At 44.7% G+C, this 27,350-nt stretch overlaps 1 protein-coding gene across 1 annotated transcript in view; it reads left to right on the plus strand.

Annotated features, from left to right (window-relative positions):
- Positions 1–27,350, plus strand: part of CANX (calnexin) — a 439,945-nt gene that overhangs the window by 189,372 nt on the left and 223,223 nt on the right. Inside the window, exons 6-8 of the mRNA XM_069199501.1 lie at positions 4,154–4,235; positions 17,769–17,961; positions 18,911–19,100. Coding sequence (XP_069055602.1) covers positions 4,154–4,235; positions 17,769–17,961; positions 18,911–19,100 — 465 coding nt within the window. The remainder of the gene's footprint in view (positions 1–4,153; positions 4,236–17,768; positions 17,962–18,910; positions 19,101–27,350) is intronic.

A 27,350-nucleotide genomic window follows, 5' to 3' on the forward strand; every position in this document is an offset into this window, starting at 1 on the left:
GCAACTTCTTTGTTACAAAGAAGCAACTTCCAAGGACTTCACGTTTCCTGCCGGAAGCATGAGACTCTACACTCTGCACCGGACACCACGGCTTGACCTGCAGAAAACCAACACCTCATGGAGGACTCCCTGTTGACTGCGAGCCCGTGAGTAACCAGAGACAACCCCCTTGAGCCCCCACAGCGATGTCTGCAGAGAGAATCCAGAGGCTCCTCCTGACCGCGACTGCCTGTAACAAGGGACCCGACGCTTGGACCCAACACTGCACCCGCAGACCCCAGGACCTGAAGGAACTGAACTCCAGTGCAGGAGTGACCCCCAGGCGACCCTCTGCCTATCCCAGGTGGTGGCTGACCCGAGAAGCCCCCACTGTACCTGCCTGCACCGCTAGAGTGACATCCGGGTCCCTCCATTGTTTCCTACCTGAAACCAGACGACTGCTTTGCACACTGCACCCGGCCGCCCCTGTGCCGCTGAGGATGTGCTTTGTGTGCCTACTTGCCCTGCCTCTCCACCTCCCCCTCCCCGAGTGCTCTACAAAACCCCCCTGGTCTGCCCCCCGAGGATGCAGGTACTTAACTTCTAGCAGACTGGTACTGGAGCACCCCTGTTCTCCATAGGCGCCTATATGTTTTGGGCACATCTTTGACCTCTGCACCTGACCGGCCCTGAGCTGCTGGTGTGGTAACTTTGGGGTTGCCTTGAACCCCCAATGGTGGGCTGCCTGTGCCCCAGGACTGAGACTTGTGTTTTACTTACCTCCTAATCTAACCTTTACTTACCTCCCCCAGGAACTGTTGATTTTTGCACTGTCCACTTTGAAAATAGCTTATTGCCATTTTTACAAAGACTGTACATGATATTGTTTTCATTCAAAGTTCCTAAAGTGTCTTAGTGAAGTACCTTACACTTAAAGTGTTAAATGTAAATCTTGAACTTGTGGTTCTTAAAATAACCTAAGAAAATAGATGTTTCAATATAAAAACCTATTGGACTGGCCTGTGTGTGTACAACAAATGCTTAACACTACCCTCTGATAAGCCTACTGCTCGACCACACTACCACAAAATAGAGCATTAGAATTATCAACTTTTGCTATTGTCTTACCTCTAAGGGGAACCCATGGACTCTGTGCACACTATTTCTTACTTTGAAATAGTACATACAGAGCCAACGTCCTACAATATCCTTATCCAATTTAACAAGGGTTTTAATGCTATCATGTCTGAAATTCGATTGAGACCTAAATCAAAATAAATGGGAGCTAAGGGGGTACTGACTGGGCAAGCAAATAGTGATCTAACAAAAATATTAACTTTCAGAATCAATTTTTGAGCTTACCAGTTCCCCCACACCTCTGCACTATAAATAACAGCATTTTACGCTTTAGCCTGATATGTTGAGAGCTGGAGATATTGTTCTCGAGCTGGTACTCTTGTAAAAGTGCATGATGTATGAGGAAAAAATCTGGTCTTCCCAACTAAGATTCATTGCAACCCCTACACCAAGGTAATATATGGAGCCTACGCTTTCCAAGGGGACTCCTTTGGCTGAGATTGTACGTCTCTTAGCTGACCCAGGACTAAATCTAATTTTGTTGACATTTAGTTCCAGATCTCGGTCTGTACAAAAAGCTAGAAACCTGTCAACAAGGATCTGAAGCCCCATTGAGGTTTTGAAAATAAGAAGGGAATCGTCAGCAAAAAAGTAATATAGGCATTTTTTAGGTGTTTAAAGTGGTATCATCATTTTGGCAGGAAGATAGAGCTTGAACCACCTCATTTATATATAGAGAGAATAATGTTGGTGCCTTGACGCAGCCTTGGTGAACACCGTGCTATTTGGAAATACAATCATTTAGTTCACCCCGGTTGCCCCATCTCACTTGTGCATAGATGCCTTCATGTAACCACGCTATAAGATGTATTAAATTCCTAGGTTTAGCCCCATTGCCTAGAGTCTCTCACAATTTATCTCTAGGGGCCAGACCAAACGTAGATTGAAGATCCACAAAAGCAGCATACAAATGTTTTTTAGCAGGAAGTACACACTTCCAGTGTAGAAGAACCAGCTGAAAGTCTTGATCCAAAGTACTAATTTTGGGTCGAAAGCCAGCTTGAAGGGGAGACTAGACTTGCTTAGTGTCGACCCACTCCAACAGCCTATCGAGAACCTGTCTTGCAAAGATTTTTTTGTAAGTTATCAGTAAGGCTGATTGGTCTATAATTTGTGGGGTACTCATCACCTTTCTTGAAAACTGGTATTATTTTGGGCACCTTCCAGGTATTGGGAATGGAGCCACCGGCTGCTACTGCATTAGATACCATATTTATGTAGCTGGTCTAGATTATCGTCTCATATTTCAATAAATCTCCTGGTATTTTGTGTGGACCAGGAGTTTTTGAAGATTTCAAGGAGGCTATTGCGGCACTAGTTTCACAGCCCCCATTCTTTAAGCCCAGCCTCCCCCCCCCCCCCCCCCCCCCCCAGCACCTTGGGAAAGTACCTTCCTAAAGTCCTATTATCATTAGATATAGATACTTCAAACAACTTCTGCCAGACGGTATCCTCCCATATTTTCTAGGCCTGTGCTACATACAGCCCATTTATATAAATTTCTGGCCTCTCTGATCATCCCCTGTGAGCAGCTAGCAACAGCTAACTTTAGGGCCAATAGGGCATGAACGAAAACATAAGAAAAGCACTGTTACCTCACTTGACAGTTTCCCCTATTACGCATTACTCTCTCCTCAATCTGAGGTTCATGTTAATCACTTTGTTTAAACTGTTGCGCCATCTATTCCAAAAAGAGGAGCTTCTTTATATAAAGGTGTTAATTCATGTTAATTCTAATGCATTTTCATTTAGCTGCATATTGCCGCTTTCCTGTTCTATTAATGTTTATTCATCTAAATGTTCAGGTAGAAGTGCTTACAATTTCAAATGTATGTTTAGATACATAGAAATGGGTATGTTGTATTAGCTGTTATGAAAATGTTTTGTTTTTACCCACCATCCTGTAAGAGTACTTCAGTTGCCTACAATACTGCATGCTATTCTGACTTAAGCATTAATCTTTGAAAGAACCAATACTGGATATGAAAATGAGTTACTTACCTGTAACTGCAGTTCTCCAGTATTGGTATCTTGCGTAGATTCGCAGGCGAACCACCCTCCTCCACTGAGAGGCTCCCCTTATAATTAAGGATGTTATTCCCACTTATGCTCAAATATGAGGCATTCGGCCTCTTTTGGTAACAAAAGTTTAAGCTTGGTCCTTTTTAAAAAAAAAAAAAAAAAAACATAGGCCTACTACCATTATAGTCTATTATAATTATTGCGTACTGCTTTATTATGGTACAATGGGACTCCCACTTTGACGGGGAATGATTTAAGTATGTGAGTTTGGGAAAGATACCAATACTGGATAACTGTAGTTACAGGTAAGTAACTCATTTTCTTTTTTTCTTTTTCTTTTTTTGGCCAACTTTTGATGGCTTCTAATCTTCTATGTCCCAATCAGACCATTTGTTGTTTTTTGACACACACAGGTCCACATCTGCTCATTTTGCCAAGGGAGAAAAACACAATAAAGAATATTAAGAAAATGGTTCGGGAAAGGTGTACAGTGTACAAGCTGGGATATCTCATAGTTCTCACCAGCTTGACACACACAAACCCCAAGTTTATACACCACACACAACAGAAGTAAATGCATCTGCTCATGGACCGGTCCATCAGTGAATCTGCTATCCCACACAAACTTACAGACTTCATACATGTTCATTCAGATATGATGAAGGCAAAGGACCGCATTGGCCACTACACCCCAAAATGCATAGCCATTTGGGTGGCCTCCTTAACTTAAAGCAGAGCTGTGATGTGCAGTAGACTTGGAAACATCCAGTGATTGCCAGTCACATTGTTTTAAAATACAAGATGGCTCAGAAAACCTAGAGAGTAGGGCTGCACAGCTTTGCAAAGTTGTGCAGAGTATTTAAGTTTAGAGAAACAATAAAACCATTGCTTCTAAAAAAAAATGTTGCTTGTTATAATTTGCTTTCATTTTATATTTTGGCACTATTGCAAAGAACCACAAAGGTATGCATTAATTTATTGATACAAACCTTTTTTTTTTTTTTTTTTTTTCCAGGTATGAGGTTAATTTCCAAAACGGAATTGAGTGTGGTGGTGCATATGTGAAACTGCTCTCAAAGACTGCAGACCTGAATCTGGTAGGACTACATTTTTTTTCCTTGATTAATGTTTGAGGCTTTGCGTATCAGTACAACAGTATTATAGAATATAAGAGATGATGGGTGTGCACATAATGTGCATCTTTAGTAAACCCTTATTTGTTCCAAGTGTCCCATGAGACCAAAAAACGTGTATTAGTTTGTCTCTCGTGGCCTGGGATACAGTTTCATCAGTGTGATGTCACACACTGCAGTTGTATTTTTTCTGCTGGAGTTTGACTTGATGTTTAAGACATTCTGTGCTTCAGCCTACAGTGCAAATGGCATTGAGCTGGTTAAGCGCAGGTCCTGACAAGATCAAAGTGATTGGTTACACATGGTAAGTGAAGGTATCTCAAGGGATAAAACATCTTTGAACTAAATTTTGTTTTTATGATTGATTAATTTTGTAGTTTCCTACAAGACAGAATTGGCCATTTCAAGCATCTAAACGCTTGTACCTGATTGTGCAGCACAGGCGCCGAACCGTCTGACGCTGTTGTGGGGGTGACAAACTCTTTTTACGTTTTTTAGATTTTTAAGTACATAGAGAAGTTTATTTTAAATACTTAGCAAACTCCGTGAACTATTATCTTGTTGCTTTTAATGTGTGGGAATTGTTTTTCTCTGGTGGAAATGTGACTGAGCTAGAAGGGGAGCCCAGAAGAGAAATAGCTACTTAGCATGCGTACTTTAGCTTTTTGTTTGCACATCTACGAGTGTCCATCTTGGTCCAGACACGCTCTAGTGTTCCAGCTGGTCCGTTTAAAAATGAAGGATGCAGCGTGGACTTGCTCAGAACAGCAATCGAACCACCTGTCCTATCGTACGTTGACCATCTCTTTTTATGTTTGTAGAATTTTAAAAACTTGGAGAACTTTATTTTAAATAATCTCTGAACTCCGTGAACTATTGTTTTTATTGCTTTTAAAGTGACAAGTAAACACTGAAGGGTATGTTTGTTCCTCTTCAAATGCCGAACTGTGAGAACTTGTTGACTGACTCTCAGTCCCACATTTACCCTTCCCTGAATTTTATTGTACAGACCACCGTGTTTGCCTGGCAACTTTCATCAGGCTTACCCTGACCTGGTTGCGGGTCTAGCCATGAACAGGGCAAACTTCACCCTGCTTGAGGATTTTATTGTACACTTCGAGAATATAAATGACAGCACCTCGAATCTTTCACATCACCTGGTGGCGCTTCAGTTGTCACAATTAGTGAAGGGCTTCACCCATGAATAGACACACTATTGACCTGATCTTCAGCAATGCAACTCACATTCAGGTGCAAAGCCTACCACCTCTAAACTGGTCACATCATTACCTGCTCCCCTTTACTGTGTCTGACCTTACAGTGAACCTTCTCACAGACCTTTGTATAATAGTCAGGTCCCCACTTGACCACTCTCAGCTTCACATTTTAAGGCTGGGATGAGATAGCATTGCCCCAGCCTTGGTAGACTTACTTAATCTTTCCCTCTCATGTGGGCATGCTCCCTCTCAGTGGAAGCATGCAGTAGTGTAACCACTTGAAAAAATAATTAAAAAAAAGTCATTAACCCTCTGTCTGAGTAACTATAGGCGAATCTCATTGCTGCCAAGTGCTTCGAAGTTTTTAGAAAAGCACGTCAACAAACATCTTTTGACATCCTTGATCCAAGACATCTGTTGGTTCAAGGAGGTTCAACTGAGATTATCCTTTTGGATCTCAGCGTGGCATTCTGCACGGTTGATAGTGCCACAATCCTTTGTTGAATAGCGAAAGCTGGCATTGAAGGCCCTGTCCTAAAATGGATCTCCTCTTTCTTGGAGAACCAAACCTTTCAGGTCATAGATCATGCCTTTTACTCCAACACTTTACCTATGAGTTGTGGGGTACCTGAGGGATCTTACTTGAACCCCACTCTTTAATCTATGCATGCACCCATTAGCTGAAATTGAACACTCCCATGGGCTGTCAATAGTCTCATACAGTGACACTGAGCTGGTGATTTCAGTATCTCCTAGTGCCAGCTCTTCTCACCCCAGTTTCGCTCCATATCTCCAAGATAGATGGCCATTTGCAAGCTGAAACTTAGAGGACAAGACTGTGATGCTGATACTGGGCAAGAGTCTCAAAACATTATCCCCACCCTCGCCCTGTATGTCTAGAGAGTCTACCCATCTCAAAGCCTTTGATAAAAAAGACTTGGTATGTGGCTTGATTCCAGCCTCACTATGGATCACCAGGCTAAGTAGCTTGCTGACAATAGTTTTGGGATCTTGAGATTTTTACGAAAGGTACTCAGTTTTCTTCCTTTCTTAGCAAGAAGACTTATCCAGGCCCTTATTAATTCTCGGATCGATTATGGAAATGCTCTGTACCTAGGTTCTCCTCAATATGTGACTGAAAAACCTCTTGTAGGAAGTTGGCACTGTATATACGGTTTCAAAGTAAGAAATTGTGCACAGAGTCCAGGGGTTCCCGTTAGAGGTAAGATAGTGGCAAAAAGAGGTAATTCTAATGCTCTGTTTTGTGGTAGTGTGGTCGAGCAGTAGGCTTATCAGAGGGTAGTGTTAAGCATTTGTTGTACACACACAGGCAATAAATGAACACACACTCAAAGACAAATTCCAGACCAATAGGTTTTTATATAGAAAAATATATTTTCTTAGTTTATTTTCAGAACCACAGGTTCAAGATTTACAATTAATACTTTAAATGAAAGGTATTTCACTCAGGTATTCTAGGAACTTTGAATTATCACAATAGCATGTACAGTTTTGACAAAAATGGCAATAAGCTGTTTTAAAAGTGGACACTGCAAAAATCAACAGTTCCTGGGGGAAGTAAGTAAATGTTAAGTTCACAGGTAATTAAAACACTTACAGGATTCAAAGTTGGGTCCAAGGTAGCCCACCGTTTGGGGGGGGGGGGGCTTTCACGGCAACCCCGAAGTTACCACACCAGCAGCTCAGGGCCTATAGGAATCAATGGGGAGACCCGGGGAGCCGGTGGCCGCTCCGGTGGCTTCAGAGGGATTGGCCCCGAGGATTTCCATCCCGTCGACGTCGGGATTTCGGCCTGTGACTCCGGTGGGTCCATCTGCTTCGACTGCTCTTTCGTCGGTGTCGAAGTTACCTGTGGCGCCGGACGCTGCGTCGGTGGCTTCTGAAGATCGGCGCCGATCTTCGACTTCGGCGGAGGCATTGTCGACTCCGCGTATTGAGCAACGGCTTCATTCGAGGAGACGTGCTCTACGTGTATTAGAGGAGCAGGAGTACCAACGAGCCCTGGAGGAAGGAGAGCTAGAGGACTCGGGTGATGGGCTGCGTGGTCTGGAGTCGGCCAGTGGGCTGGACACTTCCCCTGAGTGGGATCATTCGTCCCCGGGAGAATATACTGAGGAGGCTGCTTCCTTTCACGCAGTGGTACGGAAGGCAGCTAGTTTTTTGGACCTACCTTTGCCGGTGGTGGAGGCAAAACAAAACCTTCTAACAGAGGTGCTACATCCGGCCTCAGCTGCGGCGGAGCCTCTTTTGCCATTTAATGACGCTCTGCTGGATCCGGTGTTAGAGGTGTGGAAGAGGCCGGCATCTTCCCCAGCAGTTCACAGAGCCGTGGCCAGGAGGTATCGGGCGGCTCCAACTGACCCTGGTTTTCTGTCTAGGCACCCTACGCCGGAGAGCTTGGTGGTGCAGGCCTCCTGTTCATCCAAGTCAGCGCCTGGTTCTTTCCCGACGGTGCCTGAGGACAGAGATTCAAAGAAACTGGAGGCGCAGTCCAAGAAGATTTTTTCATCCTGCAGTCTGGCGTTGAAGGCCACCAACGCAACCTGTATTCTGGGGAGGTATATTCATGCTCTGATGGATGTCATTTCCTCATCAATTACAGAGCTTCCCCATGGTCTTTTGGATGTTGTTTCAAATGCCCAGGCTGCTGCGACCCAGATTATCCAGACTGGACTGGATACGACCGACTCGGTGGCCAGAGCAATGGGCACAACTGTGGTGGCAAGGAGGCAGGCCTGGCTCCGTAACTCAAGCTTTTCTGCAGATGTACAGTCCACATTGTTGGATCTCCCGTTTGATGGGGACAAACTGTTTGGAGCCAAGGCTGATTCGGCCTTGGAACGTTTTAAGGAGAGCAGGGCCACGGCTAAGTCGTTAGGGCTCCAAGCTCCTTCTTCCACGGCCTCTTCCAGATTTTTCAGGAGGTTTCGTGGATTTGGGCGTGGCTCTTTGTAGGAAGTTGGCTCTGTATGTGCTATTTCAAAGTAAGGAATAGCATGCACAGAGTCCAAGGGTTCCCCTTAGAGGTAAAATAGTGGTAAAAATAGATAATACTAATGCTCTATTTTGTGGTAGTGTGGTCGAGCAGTAGGCTTATCCAAGGAGTAGTGTTAAGCATTTGTTGTACATACACATAGACAATAAATGAGGTACACACACTCAGAGACAAATCCAGCCAATAGGTTTTTATATAGAAAAATATCTTTTCTTAGTTTATTTTAAGAACCACAGGTTCAAATTCTACATGTAATATCTCATTCGAAAGGTATTGCAGGTAAGTACTTTAGGAACTTCAAATCATCAAAATTGCATGTATACTTTTCAAGTTATTCACAAATAGCTGTTTTAAAAGTGGACACTTAGTGCAATTTTCACAGTTCCTAGGGGAGGTAAGTATTTGTTAGGTTAACCAGGTAAGTAAGACACTTACAGGGCTTAGTTCTTGGTCCAAGGTAGCCCACCGTTGGGGGTTCAGAGCAACCCCAAAGTCACCACACCAGCAGCTCAGGGCCGGTCAGGTGCAGAGTTCAAAGTGGTGCCCAAAACACATAGGCTAGAATGGAGAGAAGGGGGTGCCCCGGTTCCGGTCTGCTTGCAGGTAAGTACCCGCGTCTTCGGAGGGCAGACCAGGGGGGTTTTGTAGGGCACCGGGGGGGACACAAGCCCACACAGAAATTTCACCCTCAGCAGCGCGGGGGCGGCCGGGTGCAGTGTAGAAACAAGCGTCGGGTTTGTAATGGAAGTCAATGGGAGATCTAGGGATCTCTTCAGCGCTGCAGGCAGGCAAGGGGGGGGTTCCTCGGGGAAACCTCCACTTGATCAAGGGAGAGGGACTCCTGGGGGTCACTCCTCCAGTGAAAGTCCGGTCCTTCAGGTCCTGGGGGCTGCGGGTGCAGGGTCTCTCCCAGGTGTCGGGACTTAGGATTCAAAGAGTCGCGGTCAGGGGAAGCCTCGGGATTCCCTCTGCAGGCGGCGCTGTGGGGGTTCAGGGGGACAGGTTTTTGTACTCTTAGAGTAGTCCTGGGGTCCCTCCTGAGGTGTTGGATCGCCACCAGCCGAGTCGGGGTCGCCGGGTGCAGTGTTGCAAGTCTCACGCCTCTTGCAGGGAGCTTGCAGGGTTCTTTGAAGCTGCTGGAAACAAAGTTGCAGCTTTTCTTGGAGCAGGTCCGCTGTCCTCGGGAGTTTCTTGTCTTTTCGAAGCAGGGGCAGTCCTCAGAGGATGTCGAGGTCGCTGGTCCCTTTGGAAGGCGTCGCTGGAGCAGGATCTTTGGAAGGCAGGAGACAGGCCGGTGAGTTTCTGGAGCCAAGGCAGTTGTCGTCTTCTGGTCTTCCTCTGCAGGGGTTTTCAGCTAGGCAGTCCTTCTTCTTGTTGTTGCAGGAATCTAATTTTCTAGGGTTCAGGGTAGCCCTTAAATACTAAAGTTAAGGGCGTGTTTAGGTCTGGGGGGTTAGTAGCCAATGGCTACTAGCCCTGAGGGTGGGTACACCCTCTTTGTGCCTCCTCCCAAGGGGAGGGGGTCACAATCCTAACCCTATTGGGGGAATCCTCTATCTGCAAGATGGAGGATTTCTAAAAGTTAGTCACCTCAGCTCAGGACACCTTAGGGGCTGTCCTGACTGGCCAGTGACTCCTCCTTGTTATTCTCATTATTGTCTCCGGCCTTGCCGCCAAAAGTGGGGGCCGGGGCCGGAGGGGGCGGGCAACTCCACTAGCTGGAGTGTCCTGCGGTGCTGTGACAAAGGGGTGAGCCTTTGAGGCTCACCGCCAGGTGTTACAGCTCCTGCCTGGGGGAGGTGTTAGCATCTCCACCCAGTGCAGGCTTTGTTACTGGCCTCAGAGTGACAAAGGCACTCTCCCCATGGGGCCAGCAACATGTCTCGGTTTGTGGCAGGCTGCTAAAACTAGTCAGCCTACACAGATAGTCGGTTAAGTTTCAGGGGGCACCTCTAAGGTGCCCTCTGGGGTGTATTTTGCAATAAAACGTACACTGGCATCAGTGTGCATTTATTGTGCTGAGAAGTTTGATACCAAACTTCCCAGTTTTCAGTGTAGCCATTATGGTGCTGTGGAGTTCGTGTTTGACAAACTCCCAGACCATATACTCTTATGGCTACCCTGCACTTACAATGTCTAAGGTTTTGTTTAGACACTGTAGGGGTACCATGCTCATGCACTGGTACCCTCACCTATGGTATAGTGCACCCTGCCTTAGGGCTGTAAGGCCTGCTAGAGGGGTGACTGACCTATACTTGCATAGGCAGTGAGAGGCTGGCATGGCACCCTGAGGGGAGTGCCATGTCGACTTACTCGTTTTGTTCTCACTAGCACACACAAGCTGGTAAGCAGTGTGTCTGTGCTGAGTGAGAGGTCTCCAGGGTGGCATAAGACATGCTGTAGCCCTTAGAGACCTTCCTTGGCATCAGGGCCCTTGGTACTAGAAGTACCAGTTACAAGGGACTTATCTGGATGCCAGGGTCTGCCAATTGTGGATACAAAAGTACAGGTTAGGGAAAGAACACTGGTGCTGGGGCCTGGTTAGCACACTTTCAATTGTAAACATAGCATCATCACAGGCAAAAAGTCAGGGGGCAACCATGCCAAGGAGGCATTTCCTTACAGCTACCCTGTACTTACAATGTCTAAGGTTTTGCTTAGACACTGTAGGGGCATAGTGCTCATGCACATATGCCCTCACCTGTGGTATAGTGCACCCTGCCTTAGGGCTGTAAGGCCTACTAGAGGGGTGACTTACCTATGCCACAGGCAGTGGGAGGTTGGCATGGCACCCTGAGGGGAGTGCCATGTCGACTTAGTCATTTTCTCCCATCAGCACACACAAGCTGGCAAGCAGTGTGTCTGTGCTGAGTGAGGGGTCCCTAGGGTGGCATAAGACATGCTGCAGCCCTTAGAGACCTTCCCTGGCATCAGAAGACTGCAAATGGCGTCGGCGCAGACAGGACAAGGGTGTTTCGAGGAGGAAGAAGAAACCTTCTCCATCCAGGAATTGGACTCGGATGAGATCGATCCCGAAGAAATGCCGAAAACCGTGACTAAGACGTCGAAACATAAAACTCACGAGAAGACCACAAAAGCCCAGGGGACGCCACCGCCAACAGGCCATGGTTTAACCCGAAAAATAGGTGACCGATCATCGGCACAGAAAAAGGGCACGCTTGTGTCGAAGTCATCCGACTCCGGTCGAGATACCGCCACACAGCAATCTCGGGCCCGAGATAGCGGCTCCGAGCAAGTTCGGCACCGAGAAACAACGACGCCGAAAATAAAAAAGGTTTCATCGGAACCGAAAAAAGTAGCCGAAAAGGTTTCGATACCGAAACATCCGGCCTCGGAACCGAAATCAAGTTCCTACACAGAGGATCAAGGACTGTCCTCACAAATGAAAATACATAGATTTGGACAGGAATTGGAGACAATGGAGCCTGAATACACCCAAAGAAGGCTCCACATCCAAAAAGAAACTGGGAAGATCAGCACTCTCCCTCCTATTAGAATGAAACGGAAACTTGCCTTCCAGGAGAAAGACAAGCAGCCACAGGCAAAGGTGGCTAAACAAGTAAGCCCGCCACCGTCTCCACAACGATCGCCGCAAACATCACCGGTAGCCACTCCACCTATGATGCAATCCCCGACTCATACAGGGATGAGTCAAGATGACCCTGACGCGTGGGACCTTTATGATGCGCCAGTGTCGGATAATAGTCCTGACTGTTATCCATCTAGACCGTCGCCACCAGAAGATAGTACAGCCTACGCACAGGTGGTGTCGAGGGCAGCGGCATTTCATAATGTCAGCCTGCATGCAGAGCCCATTGAAGACGACTTTCTATTTAATACATTGTCTTCCACACACAGCCAGTACCAGAGTCTTCCCATGCTACCCGGAATGCTAAAACACTCCACACAAGTGTTTGAGGAGCCTGTAAAAGGAAGGACCATTACTCCAAGAGTGGAGAAAAAATATAAACCGCCACCAACAGACCCCGTGTACATCACACAACAGCTAACACCGGACTCAGTTGTAGAAGGGGCAGCTCGCAAGAGAGCAAACTCACATACTTCTGGAGATGAACCACCTCCAGAGAAAGAAAGTCAAAAATTCGACGCAGCAGGCCAGACCAGTGGCGTACTGCAAACTCACAGGCTTTGTTGGCCAGATACGATAGGGCTCATTGGGACGAAATGCAACACTTTATAGAACATTTGCCCAAGAAGTTCCAGAAAAGAGCACAACAAGTAGTAGAAGGACAGAGTATCTCCAACAATCAGATACGGTCAGCAATGGATGCAGCAGACACAGCTGCTAGAACTGTCAACACAGCAGTGACAATAAGGAGACATGCATGGCTGCGTACGTCAGGATTTAAACCAGAAATACAGCAAGCTGTGCTGAATATGCCATTTAACGGACAGCAGTTGTTTGGGCCGGAGGTGGACACTGCTATCGAAAAACTTAAGAAAGACACTGATACGGCCAAAGCCATGGGCGCACTCTACTCCCCACAGAGCAGAGGCACATTTAGAAAAACACAGTTTCGAGGGCAAAGCACAGAACCCACGACCTCACAAACAATGCCCACTTATCAGAGCCAATATCTGCGGGGAAGTTTTCGGGGACAATATATAGGGGGACAGTTCCCAAAAAGTAGAGGGAAGTTCCAAAGCCCCAAAACTCCTCAAAACAAGCAGTGACTTCCAAGTCACACATCCCCAACACAACACCTGTGGGGGGGGGACTAAGCAAATTTTACAAACATTGGGAGGAGATAACAACAGACACTTGGGTACTGGCAATTATCCAGCATGGTTATTGCATAGAATTTCTCAAATTCCCTCCAAACCTCCCACCAAAAACACACAATATGTCAAAACAACATATAGATCTTCTAGGACTAGAAGTTCAGGCATTGCTACAGAAAGAAGCAATAGAATTAGTACCAAACCAACAGAAAGGAACAGGAGTTTACTCTCTGTACTTTCTTATACCCAAAAAGGACAAGACTCTAAGACCTAAATTAGATCTCAGAACATTAAATACCTACATCAAATCAGATCACTTTCACATGGTGACATTACAGGACGTAATCCCACTGCTCAAACAACAAGACTACATGACAACACTAGACCTAAAGGATGCATATTTCCATATACCGATACATCCTTCACACAGAAAGTACTTAAGGTTTGTATTCCAAGGGATACATTACCAATTCAAGGTGTTGCCATTCGGAATAACAACTGCGCCAAGAGTTTTTACAAAATGCCTGGCAGTGGTAGCTGCACATATCAAAAGGCAGCAAATACATGTGTTCCCGTACCTAGACGATTGGTTAATCAAAACCAACACGCTAGAACGGTGTTCACAACACACAAAGTATGTCATAGAAACCCTCCACAAACTAGGTTTCTCAATCAACTACACAAAGTCACACCTTCTGCCGTGTCAAACACAGCAATACTTAGGGGCGACAATCAACACAACAAAAGGGATTGCCACTCCAAGTCCACAAAGGGTTCAGGCATTTCACAATGTAATACAGGCCATATATCCAAAACACAAAATACAAGTCAAAATGGTGATGAAACTCCTAGGCATGATGTCCTCATGCATAGCCATTGTCCCAAACGCAAGGTTGAACATGCGGCCCTTACAACAGTGCCTAGCATCACAATGGTCACGGGCACAGGGTCAACTTCTAGATCTGGTGTTAGTAGACCGCCAAACATACACCTCGCTTCAATGGTGGAACAGTATAAATTTAAACCAAGGGCGGCCTTTCCAAGACCCAGTGCCACAATATGTAATAACGACAGATGCCTCCATGATAGGGTGGGGAGCACACCTCAATCAACACAGCATCCAAGGACAGTCAGCAAAAACAGTTTCACATAAATCACTTAGAACTATTGGCAGTATTTCTAGCGCTGAAAGCATTTCAACCCATAATAAGCCACAAACACATTCTTGTCAAAACAGACAACATGACAACAATGTATTACCTAAACAAACAGGGAGGGACACACTCAACACAGTTGTGTCTCCTGGCACAGAGAATATGGCATTGGGCGATTCACAACCACATTCGCCTAATAGCACAATTTATTCCAGGAATTCAGAATCAGTTAGCAGACAATCTCTCTCGGGATCACCAACAGATCCACGAATGGGAGATTCACCCCCAAATACTGAACACTTACTTCCGGAGTTTGGGAACACCACAAATAGATCTATTTGCAACAAAGGAAAACGCAAAATGCCGAAACTTCGCATCCAGGAACCCACAACATCAGTCTCAGGGCAATGCGTTATGGATGAGTTGGTCAGGGATATTTGCTAACGCTTTTCCCCCTCTCCCACTCCTTCCATATCTGGTAAACAAGTTGAGTCAAAACAAACTCAAACTCATACTAATAGCGCCAACATGGGCAAGACAACCTTGGTACACAGCACTACTAGACCTCTCAGTAGTGCCTCATGTCAAACTACCAAACAGACCAGATCTGTTAACGCAACACAAACAACAGATCAGACACCCAAATCCAGCATCGCTGAATCTAGCAATTTGGCTCCTGAAGTCCTAGAGGTCGGACACTTAGACCTTACACAGGAATATATGGAGGTCATAAAACAAGCTAGAAAACCTACCACTAGACACTGCTATGCAAATAAGTGGAAAAGATTTGTTTATTACTGCCATAATAATCAAATTCAACCTTTACACGCATCTGCAAAAGAAATAGTAGGATACTTACTACATTTGCAAAAATCTAAACTAGCTTTCTCTTCCATTAAAATACATCTTACGGCAAATTCAGCTTACCTGCAAATTACGCACTCAACTTCATTGTTTAGGATATCAGTCATAAAAGCGTTTATGGAAGGCCTAAAGAGAATTATACCACCAAGAACACCACCAGTTCCTTCATGGAACCTCAACATTGTCTTAACTCGACTCGTGGGTCCACCTTTTGAGCCCATGCACTCATGTGAAATGCAATACTTAACGTGGAAAGTAGCATTTTTAATTGCCATCACATCTCTAAGAAGAGTGAGTGAAATTCAATCATTTACCATTCAAGAACCATTTATTCAAATACACAAGAATAAAGTTGTTCTACGGACCAATCCTAAATTTTTACCAAAAGTAATCTCACCGTTCCACTTGAATCAAACGGTAGAGTTACCAGTGTTCTTCCCACAGCCAGATTCTGTAGCTGAAAGAGCACTACATACATTAGACATCAAAAGAACACTAATGTACTACATTGACAGAACAAAACTAATTCGAAAAACAAAACTATTTATCGCCTTTCAAAAACCTCATACAGGAAATCCAATTTCAAAACAAGGCATTGCTAGATGGATAGTTAAGTGCATTCAAACCTGTTATCTTAAAGCTAAAAGAGAACTGCCTATTACACCAAAGGCACACTCAACCAGAAAGAAGGGTGCTACCATGGCCTTTCTATGAAATATTCCAATGAACGAAATATGTAAGGCAGCAACATGGTCTACGCCTCATACATTTACCAAGCACTACTGTGTAGATGTGTTAACTGCACAACAAGCAACAGTAGGTCAAGCTATACTAGAAACATTTCAAACTACTTCAACTCCTACAGGCTGAACCACTGCTTTTGGGGAGATAACTGCTTACTAGTCTATGCACAGCATGTGTATCTGCAGCTACACATGCCATCGAACAGAAAATGTCACTTACCCAGTGTACATCTGTTCGTGGCATTAGTCGCTGCAGATTCACATGCGCCCACCCGCCTCCCCGGGAGCCTGTAGCCGTTTAGAAGTAGATCTTAAACATTTGTACATTTGTAAATATATTACTTGAAACTTCATTATGTACATACGCATTCACTCCATTGCATGGGCACTATTACTAGCATACACAACTCCTACCTCACCCTCTGCGGGGAAAACAATCTAAGATGGAGTCGACGCCCATGCGCAATGGAGTCGAAATGGGAGGAGTCCCTCGGTCTCGTGACTCGAAAAAGACTTCTTTGAAGAAAAACAACTTGTAACACTCCGAGCCCAACACCAGATGGCGGGATGTGCACAGCATGTGAATCTGCAGCGACTAATGCCACGAACAGATGTACACTGGGTAAGTGACATTTTCCATATATTTTTTTTAAAACTTTTTTACAGGATTTTTTAAGTCAAAGCCTACCAGACTAGGCAGCTTGTCTGGTGCAGAGACATATTGGGGACAAGCTAAAAGCTTCTCTGGGAATGCATTGCTTACCATAGACTTGTATTTTGTAACTCATTTGCTTGCTTTCTATTTGCTAACTGTTTTTGTCTGTCCAGCATGCCTGTCTCTCCCATGGAACATGGCCCTTTTACCACCTCTGACTGGATCCTTGTATTCTTCAAGTGCTCACATTCTAGGAACTTTTTGTTTTTGTGAGACACTCTACGAGAGTACATGTGTATTCAGTTGTCTCCATTGTCTGCTAGTTCATGAAGCACTAAACTTAAGGTATTTCTCGGAAAAGGTGTCCTGCCTCCTAGCTTTCAGCTTGACTGTTTCTACTTCTCTCTGCTACTACCAGTTCATCAGTCTTGCATGCCTGTGAGGAACAATGTTCTGTCTACAAGCTTGTTCTGGAGAATGCTCTTTACTAACAGTGTAACTTAAGCAATCCTCTTCCTCAATTTGATGACTGACTTATGCTGGAAGTAGGGGAATTGTGGGTGCTGAAACGCCCACAAAATAACCATGCTGGAGTTCTAAAGTGAATGATCAAAATAAGTCTTTACATTTTGTTCTTACCTGATCACATTTGGTGTGCATTCAAAGACGGAGGTCAAATGTTGCAGATGTTTCAGATTTCCACATTGTTTGTGTGCTTTAATGTTTTATCTGTAAAAATGTATGTCTGTGCAAATGTAATAGTAATTTCAATGAAAAGGATGTGTTGTCTGTAATGGCAGTGCACTTCCACACCAAACATACTCAACTGTACGCAGCTCTGCTCTACCACACTAATCCACCCCACAGCACAACACATTAATCCACTCAACAACGTTGCTATAACATTTCAGCAAAGCCAATACCTATTGCATAGGCTAGACCTGTTAGCTTTGCCAATTATTGTTTCCTTTTTGTATAAAAACATTCTTAAACAAAAATATGCTGCCAACTATACTTGGGTAATCAGGATCTGGTGAAGGACTCCTCTATTACTTTATTTTATTGTTCGTTTTGTCTTTTACAGGATCAGTTCCAGGATAAGACCCCATACACTGTCATGTTTGGTCCTGATAAGTGTGGAGAGGACTACAAGCTTCACTTCATCTTTAGGCACAAGAACCCCAAAACTGGGGAGTATGAAGAAAAACACGCCAAGCGTCCAGATGCTGACCTCAAGGCATACTTCTCAGATAAGAAGACTCATCTCTATACGCTAGGTGAGAGAAGTATGGCACAATGTGACCAGCTTGCTTCAGTCTCAGAATGTACTTTAAGCATTAGATCTTGTTTCCACAACACTAATAATGTTTTCCAAAAAATACTGCTCTACAATTTTGCCCCACAGCCACCAATACAATTGCACCATTGTTGAATAGCCAGGTGACTCCCTTTAGGCACTTGACTCTCCTCAGGTCTCTTCTAACTGCTAAGTCGATCAGTTAAGGCTTACCCTAGGGGGTGGCTGAGACTAGAACTTCGCTGTAACCTGACAAAGTAAATAAGTCTTTAAATTCTGTGTCCAGCCAGTGCTAAATTTTCAAGAAATGCAGGACGTTTACTTCCTGTTAAGTAAAAATATCAATTAACCTCTAAAACACAAAATTAGAAGGTTGTAGCAGCCAGAATACAAATGCAAATGGTTTGTAGTACTTAAATGCTAGGTTTTCTACATCAGTGGCCTTGGTCCCAATGTTGCTATTTGGGGCTGCTAATGGTTTGACTCTGGTAACTGCTTTCAGAAAGTAAAATGGAAAATAGTTGGCCATCTTAGAAAATTATTTTCTACACTTCCAAGATGGCCTTCATGTTTTGTTTACTATTCCAAATTCGGCAGCCACCACTGTTGACTTTCCCAATGCCAGTACACTTTTCCAGCTACCAACATTCACTTGTAAATCTAAACTGAGTGGTTTTCCAATGCTTGTTTATACTCAGTATTGACAAATCAATGTGCAAGGCCTTCTATAGACTCATCACTGTTTTGCTGTTCTCAAAACGTTGTCTCAAGTTCTCAGTTTAAACATGCTTTACATTTGCATGTTGGAGGCTGCTGCAGGTGTGGTGGCAACTTCTAAACCACTCTTGCGTACCTGAAGAAGAGTTCTGTATTGTTGGTGCTCCAGTCTGTAAGAATAAGTCCTCTGTTCCCTTTCTTCTTCTTCATAGTTTTGAACCCAGATAATAGCTTTGAAATCCTGATCGATCAGACAACTGTTAATCGGGGAAACTTGTTAAATGACATGACTCCACCTGTAAATCCACCAAAAGAGATTGAGGACCCAGAGGACCAGAAACCTGAGGATTGGGATGAGAGGGCCAAAATCCCAGACCCTGATGCTGTGAAACCTGATGACTGGTAAGTAGCATTTGCTGTGAAATTATAATTGTAGAAGGTGGTAAATAAGGTAAACAACACACATAAAAAGGGACTCCCTGAATTTCTATAGTCCAAGGTGCAGGGAAAAATTCTTATAAATTAGAGACCCTGGTCCAGCCTCACCATTTGTATTTGGTATTAATCCTCTCTGTTCTCATACAACCAAGCGGGGATCAGTGGTTTACAAAACTGTTTTTATTTCAAATCATTGTTAAATATTGCAAAAACTCCGATTTAATCTTTTGTTAAGACAGTTTTATATCCCTCACATACTGTTGCAGCCCACTCATCTACTTGCAAACTGTGCTAAAACTTGTACATCAGACTCCTACACATTGATCACTCATTGATATTCCATTAATTCAGTTCCAACCACACCTACATACTCAAAATCCCCACCTCAACCACTTTGTATACACTCTCTCATGATCTAATTTAATAATGAATGAGAAAGTACGGCAGGTTATAATGTCAGTGGCACATTCTCAGTGCGTATCCAGCAGACACTGAGAATTACTTATCGTCACAACAGGAGCCTCAAAGATATATTAGTAAGATCCAGACTCGATAAAAGTAAGGGGTTTGTATAGAAGACTATTGATGGAAGCTATCCTGTAATTGGCAACTTCAAGTGTGGGTATTGTATGGCTTGTGACAGTGGGATACAAACCAGTACCCTCTTCTACAAATGATTTTCCATTGATCGGCAGACAATGACAAACTGTAAAACTAAGGGAGTCGTTTATTTGCTGATGTGCCCCTGTTGGCAGGGGTATGTTGGAGAAACAGGCAAGAGCTTTAATATACGTCCTATTGAAAACAGAGGATTAATTCCAAATACAAATGAGGAGGCTGGCGGGGAGCTCTACTTTTTTATCTTCAAGAGATAATAAGGAAAATACTCATCTCTAATATGTGAACCTAGTGTGGTGTTGTTTAGCAGATCATTTAAAAAGAACTTGTGATTAAAGTTCAATAAATTAATTAGCATGACATTTCCTTCTCTGCTTTTTGGTTTTCACCAACATGATCTCTAGAGTTATCATCCTGCGTTTGATTTATGAATGTAACCTTTTTTGCATTGTGAACCTGTTCTAGATTTACATGATGTACATTGTCATCTAATCGTAGTTAAAAAATAAAATTAAAAAATAAAGGGTGTCAGCAGTGGGATTTTTCTAGTTCTATGTTAACCATAGAAGTCTTGATAAATTGCTGCGCCATGGAGCATAGAAGCACAATGTTCCAATAGTTTGGTGCCATTTTTGCATTCTTTTTCTATCCGATAGTTTAGAAGTAAAATCAAGAGCTTAGTTCCTAATGCCTTTAGGAGATGGCTGGCATCAATGTACAGCATGGGATTAAGTGGGTGGTAAAGTAGGTCAAGACGATAGATTGAAAAAAGCAGAGTTCAAATGTGTGTTGGGTGGAGAAGACCTGGGTGGAGAAGACCTGGGTGGAGAAGACCTGTAGACCATTAAAGGGTAATTCTTAAAAGAACAAGAAAACTTCCTTAGTGTGTTTTTAAAATGTAATATATAGGTGTGACGAGGCTCATAATTGTGTCCACTTTTAATTTTTTTGCTTCGGGCATCAAATTGATGCTTGGATTCAAAGCAAAGGATTAGACTAATAAACTGAATTTATAATGTGGGGTACCCATAAGAATGTGATGAAGCAGTGTAGCTATAATTGTATATGCATGAAAATTGCCACCATAGATAGTTTTGCAGCCTACTCTTTTCTGTATTCACATGCTGTGCGTTATTTCAACATCTAGTGGTTGGGTTCAGAATTGTTCCCCAGCCCCCCCTTTTGTTTTGTTTTTCCCCTCCCTTCCTTCAGACGTTCGAACATTTGCTGCCATCTCTTCCCCTTGTATCTGAGGCACATCTATGAAATCCCTATGCGTGCTAAGCATCTTCATATTCTTTTTTCTGTTGTGGTTTGGATGCAGGACACAGCACTCCAGAGAGATCATGGAGAGCATGTTGAAAGAATCTAGGAATCTGCAAAAATATATTTTTAATGTGAGATCAACAGTAGAACTGAAGGAACACCAAAAACTAAACTGGGAACATACTGCTGAATGCTAGTCTCTCTCTGGGGCTTCAACCATTTGGGCTGGAGAAGATATGGGTTTTTGGGGGGTGGGGGGGGGATCGGTATTTTGAAACATGGAAAACAAATCTGTTAGGATGTGCCCACATTGCCACCACAGACTTGCCTGAAAGAACACGAAAAAGCTATGTAACCTCTGTTTACCCAAGGATCATATGTCTTAGGGGTGCAAGACCTGTTAAAACACTTGAAGTTGGGGTGAAGGAGAGGGGAGCACCCTGTGCCATGCTGCAATCACAGACCAAGCATCACTACCTGAACAAGCTTTAAATCTCTAGTGACAAGAAGGTGACTGAGTAGGCCAAGATGGCACAGAGAGAGACGTTCATCAACGTTGAAACTTAACCTCCAAAGCAAGGAAACACCAAAAAATTAGAAGTGAAAACTTAGAAGTCCAAGAAAGGCACACCTGCAGTGCCACAGAGGTTGATCAGGAACAGGTCCTGTAAGGAAATGCCTCCTTGGCATGGTTACCCCCTGACTTTTTTGCCTTTGCTGATGCTATGTTTTGATTTGAAAGTGTGCTGAGGCCTGCTAACCAGGCCCCAGCACCAGTGTTCTTTCCCTAACCTGTACTTTTGTTTTACACAATTGACACACCCTGGCATCCAGGTAAGTCCCTTGTAACTGGTACCCCTGGTACCAAGGGCCCTGATGCCAGGGAAGGTCTCTAAGGGCTGCAGCATATCTTATGCCACCCTGGGGACCCCTCACTCAGCACAGACACACTGCTTGCCAGCTTGTGTGTGCTGGTGAGAACAAAACGAGTAAGTCGACATGGCACTCCCCTCAGGGTGTCATGCCAACCTCACACTGCCTATGCAGTATAGATAAGTCACCCCTCTAGCAGGCCTTACAGCCCTAAGGCAGGGTGCACTATACCATAGGTGAGGGCACCAGTGCATGAGCACTGTGCCCCTACAGTGTCTAAGCAAAACCTTAGACATTGTAAGTGCAGGGTAGCCATAAGAGTATATGGTCTGGGAGTCTGTCAAACACGAACTCCACAGCACCATAATGGCTACACTGAAAACTGGGAAGTTTGGTATCAAACTTCTCAGCACAATAAATGCACACTGATGCCAGTGTACATTTTATTGTAAAATACACCCCAGAAGGCACCTTAGAGGTGCCCCCTGAAACTTTAACCAACTACCTGTGTAGGCTGACACCTCCCCCAGGCAAGAGCTGTAACACCTGGCGGTGAGCCTCAAAGGCTCACCCCCTTTGTTCCAGCACCGCAGGGCACTCCAGCTAGTGGAGTTGCCCGCCCCCTCCGGCCACGGCCCCACTTTTGGCGGCAAGGCCGGAGGAAATAATGAGAATAACAAGGAGGAGTCACTGGCCAGTCAGGACAGCCCCTAAGGTGTCCTGAGCTGAAGTGACTCTAACTTTTAGAAATCCTCCATCTTGCAGATGGAGGATTCCCCCAATAGGGAAAGGATTGTGACCCCCTCCCCTTGGGAGGAGGCACAAAGAGGGTGTACCCACCCTCAGGGCTAGTAGCCATTGGCTACTAACCCGCCAGACCTCAACATGCCCTTAAATTTAGTATTTAAGGGCTCCCCTGAACCTAAGAATTTAGGTTCCTGCAACTCCAAGAAGAAGAAGACTGCTGAGCTGAAAGACCCCTGCAGAAGAAGAAAAGAAGACACCAACTGCTTTGGCCCCAGTCCTACCGGCCTGTCTCCTGCCTTCTAATGAAACCTGCTCCAGCGACGCTTTCCCCAGGACCAGCGACCTCTGAATCCTCAGAGGACTGCCCTGCTTCAAGAGGAACAAGAAACTCCCGAGGACAGCGGCCCTGTTCCAGAAAGACTGCAACTTTGTTTCAGAGGAGCAGATTTAAAGACCCCTGCAATCCCCGCAAGAAGCGTGAGACTTGCAACACTGGACCCGGCGACCCCGACTCGACTGGTGGAGAACCAACACCTCAGGGAGGACCCTCCGGCGACTCCGAGACTGTGAGTAACCAAAGTTGTCCCCCCTGACCCCCACAGCGACGCCTGCAGAGGGAATCCCGAGGCTTCCCCTGACCGCGACTGCCTGACTCTAAAATCCCGACGGCTGGAAAAGACCCTGCACCCGCAGCCCCCAGCACCTGAAGGATCGGAACTCCAGCGCAGGAGTGACCCCCAGGAGGTCCTCTCACTTGCCCAGGTGGTGGCTACCCCGAGGAGCCCCCCCCCCTTGCCTGCCTGCATCGCTGAAGAGACCCCTTGGTCTCCCATTGACTCCCATTGGAAACCCGACGCTTGTTTGCACACTGCACCCGGCCGCCCCCGTGCTGCTGAGGGTGTACTTTTTGTGTGGACTTGTGTCCCCCCCGGTGTCCTACAAAACCCCCCTGGTCTGCCCTCCGAAGACGCGGGTACTTACCTGCTGGCAGACCGGAACCGGGGCACCCCCTTCTCTCCATTGAAGCCTATGCGTTTTGGGCACCACTTTGAACTCTGCACCTGACCGGCCCTGAGCTGCTGGTGTGGTGACTTTGGGGTTGCTCTGAACCCCCAACGGTGGGCCACCTTGGATCCGAATCTTAATCCCGTAGGTGGTTTACTTACCTGCAAAACCTAACAATACTTTACCTCCCCCAGGAACTGTGAAAATTGCAATAAGTGTCCACTTTTAAAACAGCTAAATGTGTTTTATGTAAAAAGTATATATGCTACTGTAATTATTCAAAGTTCCTAAAGTACTTACCTGCAATACCTTTCAAATGAGATATTACATGTAGAATTTGAACCTGTGGTTCTTAAAATAAACTAAGAAAATATATTTTTCTATAACAAAAACCTATTGGCCTGGAATTGTTTCTGAGTGTGTGTTCCTCATTTATTGCCTCTGTGTATGTACAACAAATGCTTAACACTACTCCTTTGATAAGCCTACTGCTCGACCACACTACCACAAAATAGAGCATTAGTATTATCTCTTTTTGCCACTATCTTACCTCTAACTGGAACCCTTGGACTCTGTGCATACTATTCCTTACTTTGAAATAGTGCATACAGAGCCAACTTCCTACAGGTCCCAATCACTTTAACTCAACACCCTCTACATCGAAACAGCCTGCAGCCAAAGGAAGATACAAAACCAAGGAACCCCATGGTTTGAAAAACAAAGATAACTCTAAGTGACAAACATTCAAAATCTAACTCAACTCTGAAACGGGATCGTGATTGGTAGGAAAAGAAGTTGAGGAGGATAGACAACTCTACCCGGAAGGGGAAGACTCCTTTGCTGAACAAAGCGCACTCAAAGTAGAAAAGAAAAAACAGACTCAATGCTTAAATGGCAGCTTTGCTGCAGAATGAGTTGGACTCCCTCATAAGTTAAAAATCTCTAAAGCCACAGGTAAGCAGAATAGTGATGGAAGAACCTGAGGACCTTCATTAAGAGCAATAGGGGTTTTTGTTTCTTCTTTTTTTTATTTTTATATAATTGATGAGGAAAAGCATGAACTGGTAGAGTCCAAAAGAGATAGCAAGACCTTGATGCAGACCACTAGAACAGGGCATAGACATACCCTCAAGGTAATCTCCATCTAGGTGTACAGTGTAGTGGTCAAAAGAGCATTTGATACACATGGTGCATTTAGAGTAGGAGCAGACAGAATTATGCTTCCTACTTGAAACCTTAATTCCTGCTGAAAAGAGAAACCTCAACCTTTCTGTACTACCCAGAATCATAGAACAGAGAAAACAAGCCTTCAAACAGACGGCCTCATCAAAAGTAGTCTCTTTCAGGATGCAAATAAAATGTGTAGGACGCTGGCTCTCTACATAGTGTACCAAAATAAGGTGCACTGTGGAGAGTCCAGGTATCCCAAAGATCGATGGCATGTGTGGCTGTAGATACACATGCTGTGCATAAGCTCGCCATCTAGTGTTTGGTCCAGAGTGGAACAATTTAAAAAAAAAAAAAATTTGAAGAAGCTTTTATGACTCACAGGATCGAGTGACTCCTTTCTGTAGTACTGCGCATGGGCATAGAGTCCTTTGTTAGGATGTGTTCTCTTGCTCAGAGTTCTCAGCTTGATGCAGTCCAAAATGGTATTCTCTGTGTCTTTCTATCAAGGTTGGTATTGTTTTGATTGTGTATTTTACTACACATAGTTTGCACTCAGAATCTTTTTTCAGTCCTTCGGGGCAGACTTGGTCCTCTTAGGCCCTCCTCCTCCAGGTGGCATTGAACTATGCAGCCCTAATGGAACAAACTTAATTTAGGTTTTGCCCTGGATGTCACTCCAAATTTCTACTCACCGACCACCCTCAGGTGTGTAATTTTTGACTTTCACCAGATCACAACAAGCAGACCTGTGAGGTGTCATTCCTTTCGATCGAAAAAGGCCCTCAGATCAAACAACTCATCGGATGGAAATGGTGTTTCGAACTCTAGTAAATACACTGGACATCTTCGGTGATGAGCATGCACAAGAAAAGTTGAAGCCGGAGGAGGCCTTCTCCATTCAAGACTCGGACACTGATGTACAATCTGGACATCGAGAGTAAACTGTTGCAGTCTGGGCAAACCGTGAGTAAAAAGATCCATTCACCCTCGGTCAAAACTACATCAAAAGAGGTCACTGGTCAGCCACTGCCTTCCAGCCATGGTCGGAGCAGAGAAACTCGTTCAGATGCCCCACCTTCTGGCTGAGCACTGAAAAAAGACAAATCTTTGGTATCGACCTCCAGCAATTCCACTTCGGCTCAGACACAACAGAAGACACATGGGGCTATGGTGCCGATCACTTCAGCACTGAAAAAGAAAAAACATCTACCCACAGTTTTGGCACTGAAAACGTCATATACAAGACTTTCAATCCCAAAGTCTTAAAGACCTCTATGGGTTCTGGACTGTCTTCCAACCACCACCCCCTCAGTGGTGGAACCAATTTGAGAAGTTATGGATGCTCGTCAGCGCCGACTTCAGATTCAAGAGGGAACAGGGCATATTATAACATCACCTCCTCCCCCTTCAAAGAGGAAATTGACTTTTGAAGAGGCTCTTGACTCCTCTCTGCCTACAAAAAAAGACTACAAAGTAAAGTCCTCCTTTTCTTACTTAGCCTTCTCCTCATCCCTCTCCACCTCCACATAATTCTCTGCACCATATTCCACCAACAGCTCCCCCCTCCTTTGGGGTTCACACCACCTAATTTGCCACCTGATGGGGCTCATAATTTGGGAGATACATTATGCGATTGAGATCCATGGAATACATATGATTCAGATCCTAATAAAGCAAATGATCCGGATCTCTACCCAGCTAGACATTCACCACCTGAGGATTCAACCTCATATCAGCAGGTTATAGCTAGGGCAGTAGTGTATCATAGTGAACATACGTACACAGATCCCGTAGAAGAGGATTTTTTTTTACACCCTTGGTGCAACGCACAGGGAGTCAATTTCTTCGAATGCTCCCAGGCATGCTCAGACACGCAGACAAAATATTTAAAGAGCCAGTTAGATCAAGGATTATCACTCCTGCGGTTGATTTATTTAAAAAAATACAAAGCTGGCCCTTTATTTAAAATCTCAAATGTCTCCAGACTGTCATTGCCTCTACTGCTCAAAAGAGGGCCAATAGCCAGTCAACAGGACATACACATCATCCTGATAAACAAAGCCAAAAATGAGATGCTGCATGTAAGTGGCAGCTCAAGCAGCCAGTCACTGGTGGATTGCTAATGCCCAGTTGTTACTATCCTGATACAATAGAGCACATTGAGATGCCATGGAGGAACTACCACAATACCTCCATGAGGAACACTGTAAAAGGGGATAGAAATTGTAACTGAAGGACAAACAGTTTCAAATAATTCAATTATCTGTGTGCTCGATGCTGCTGACACAGCAGCACATAATATTAAAACTAGTGTCATTAGGCAACATGCATGGCACAGATGCTCAGGCTTTAAATCAGAGTAGGTAGTGCTGAACATGCTGTTTGACAAAGAGCATTTATTTGGCTTACAAGTGGTTACCACACTTGAAAAACTAAATAAAGACAATCAAACTGCCAAAGCTATGGGAGCACTCCAAGCCAGCACACACAGGGGCACTTTTGTTGCACAGGATTTGCAAGAGTCTTTCGGTCATC

This window comes from Pleurodeles waltl, chromosome 7 (genome assembly GCF_031143425.1).
Source record: "Pleurodeles waltl isolate 20211129_DDA chromosome 7, aPleWal1.hap1.20221129, whole genome shotgun sequence".
In the NCBI taxonomy this organism is placed as follows: domain Eukaryota; kingdom Metazoa; phylum Chordata; class Amphibia; order Caudata; family Salamandridae; genus Pleurodeles; species Pleurodeles waltl.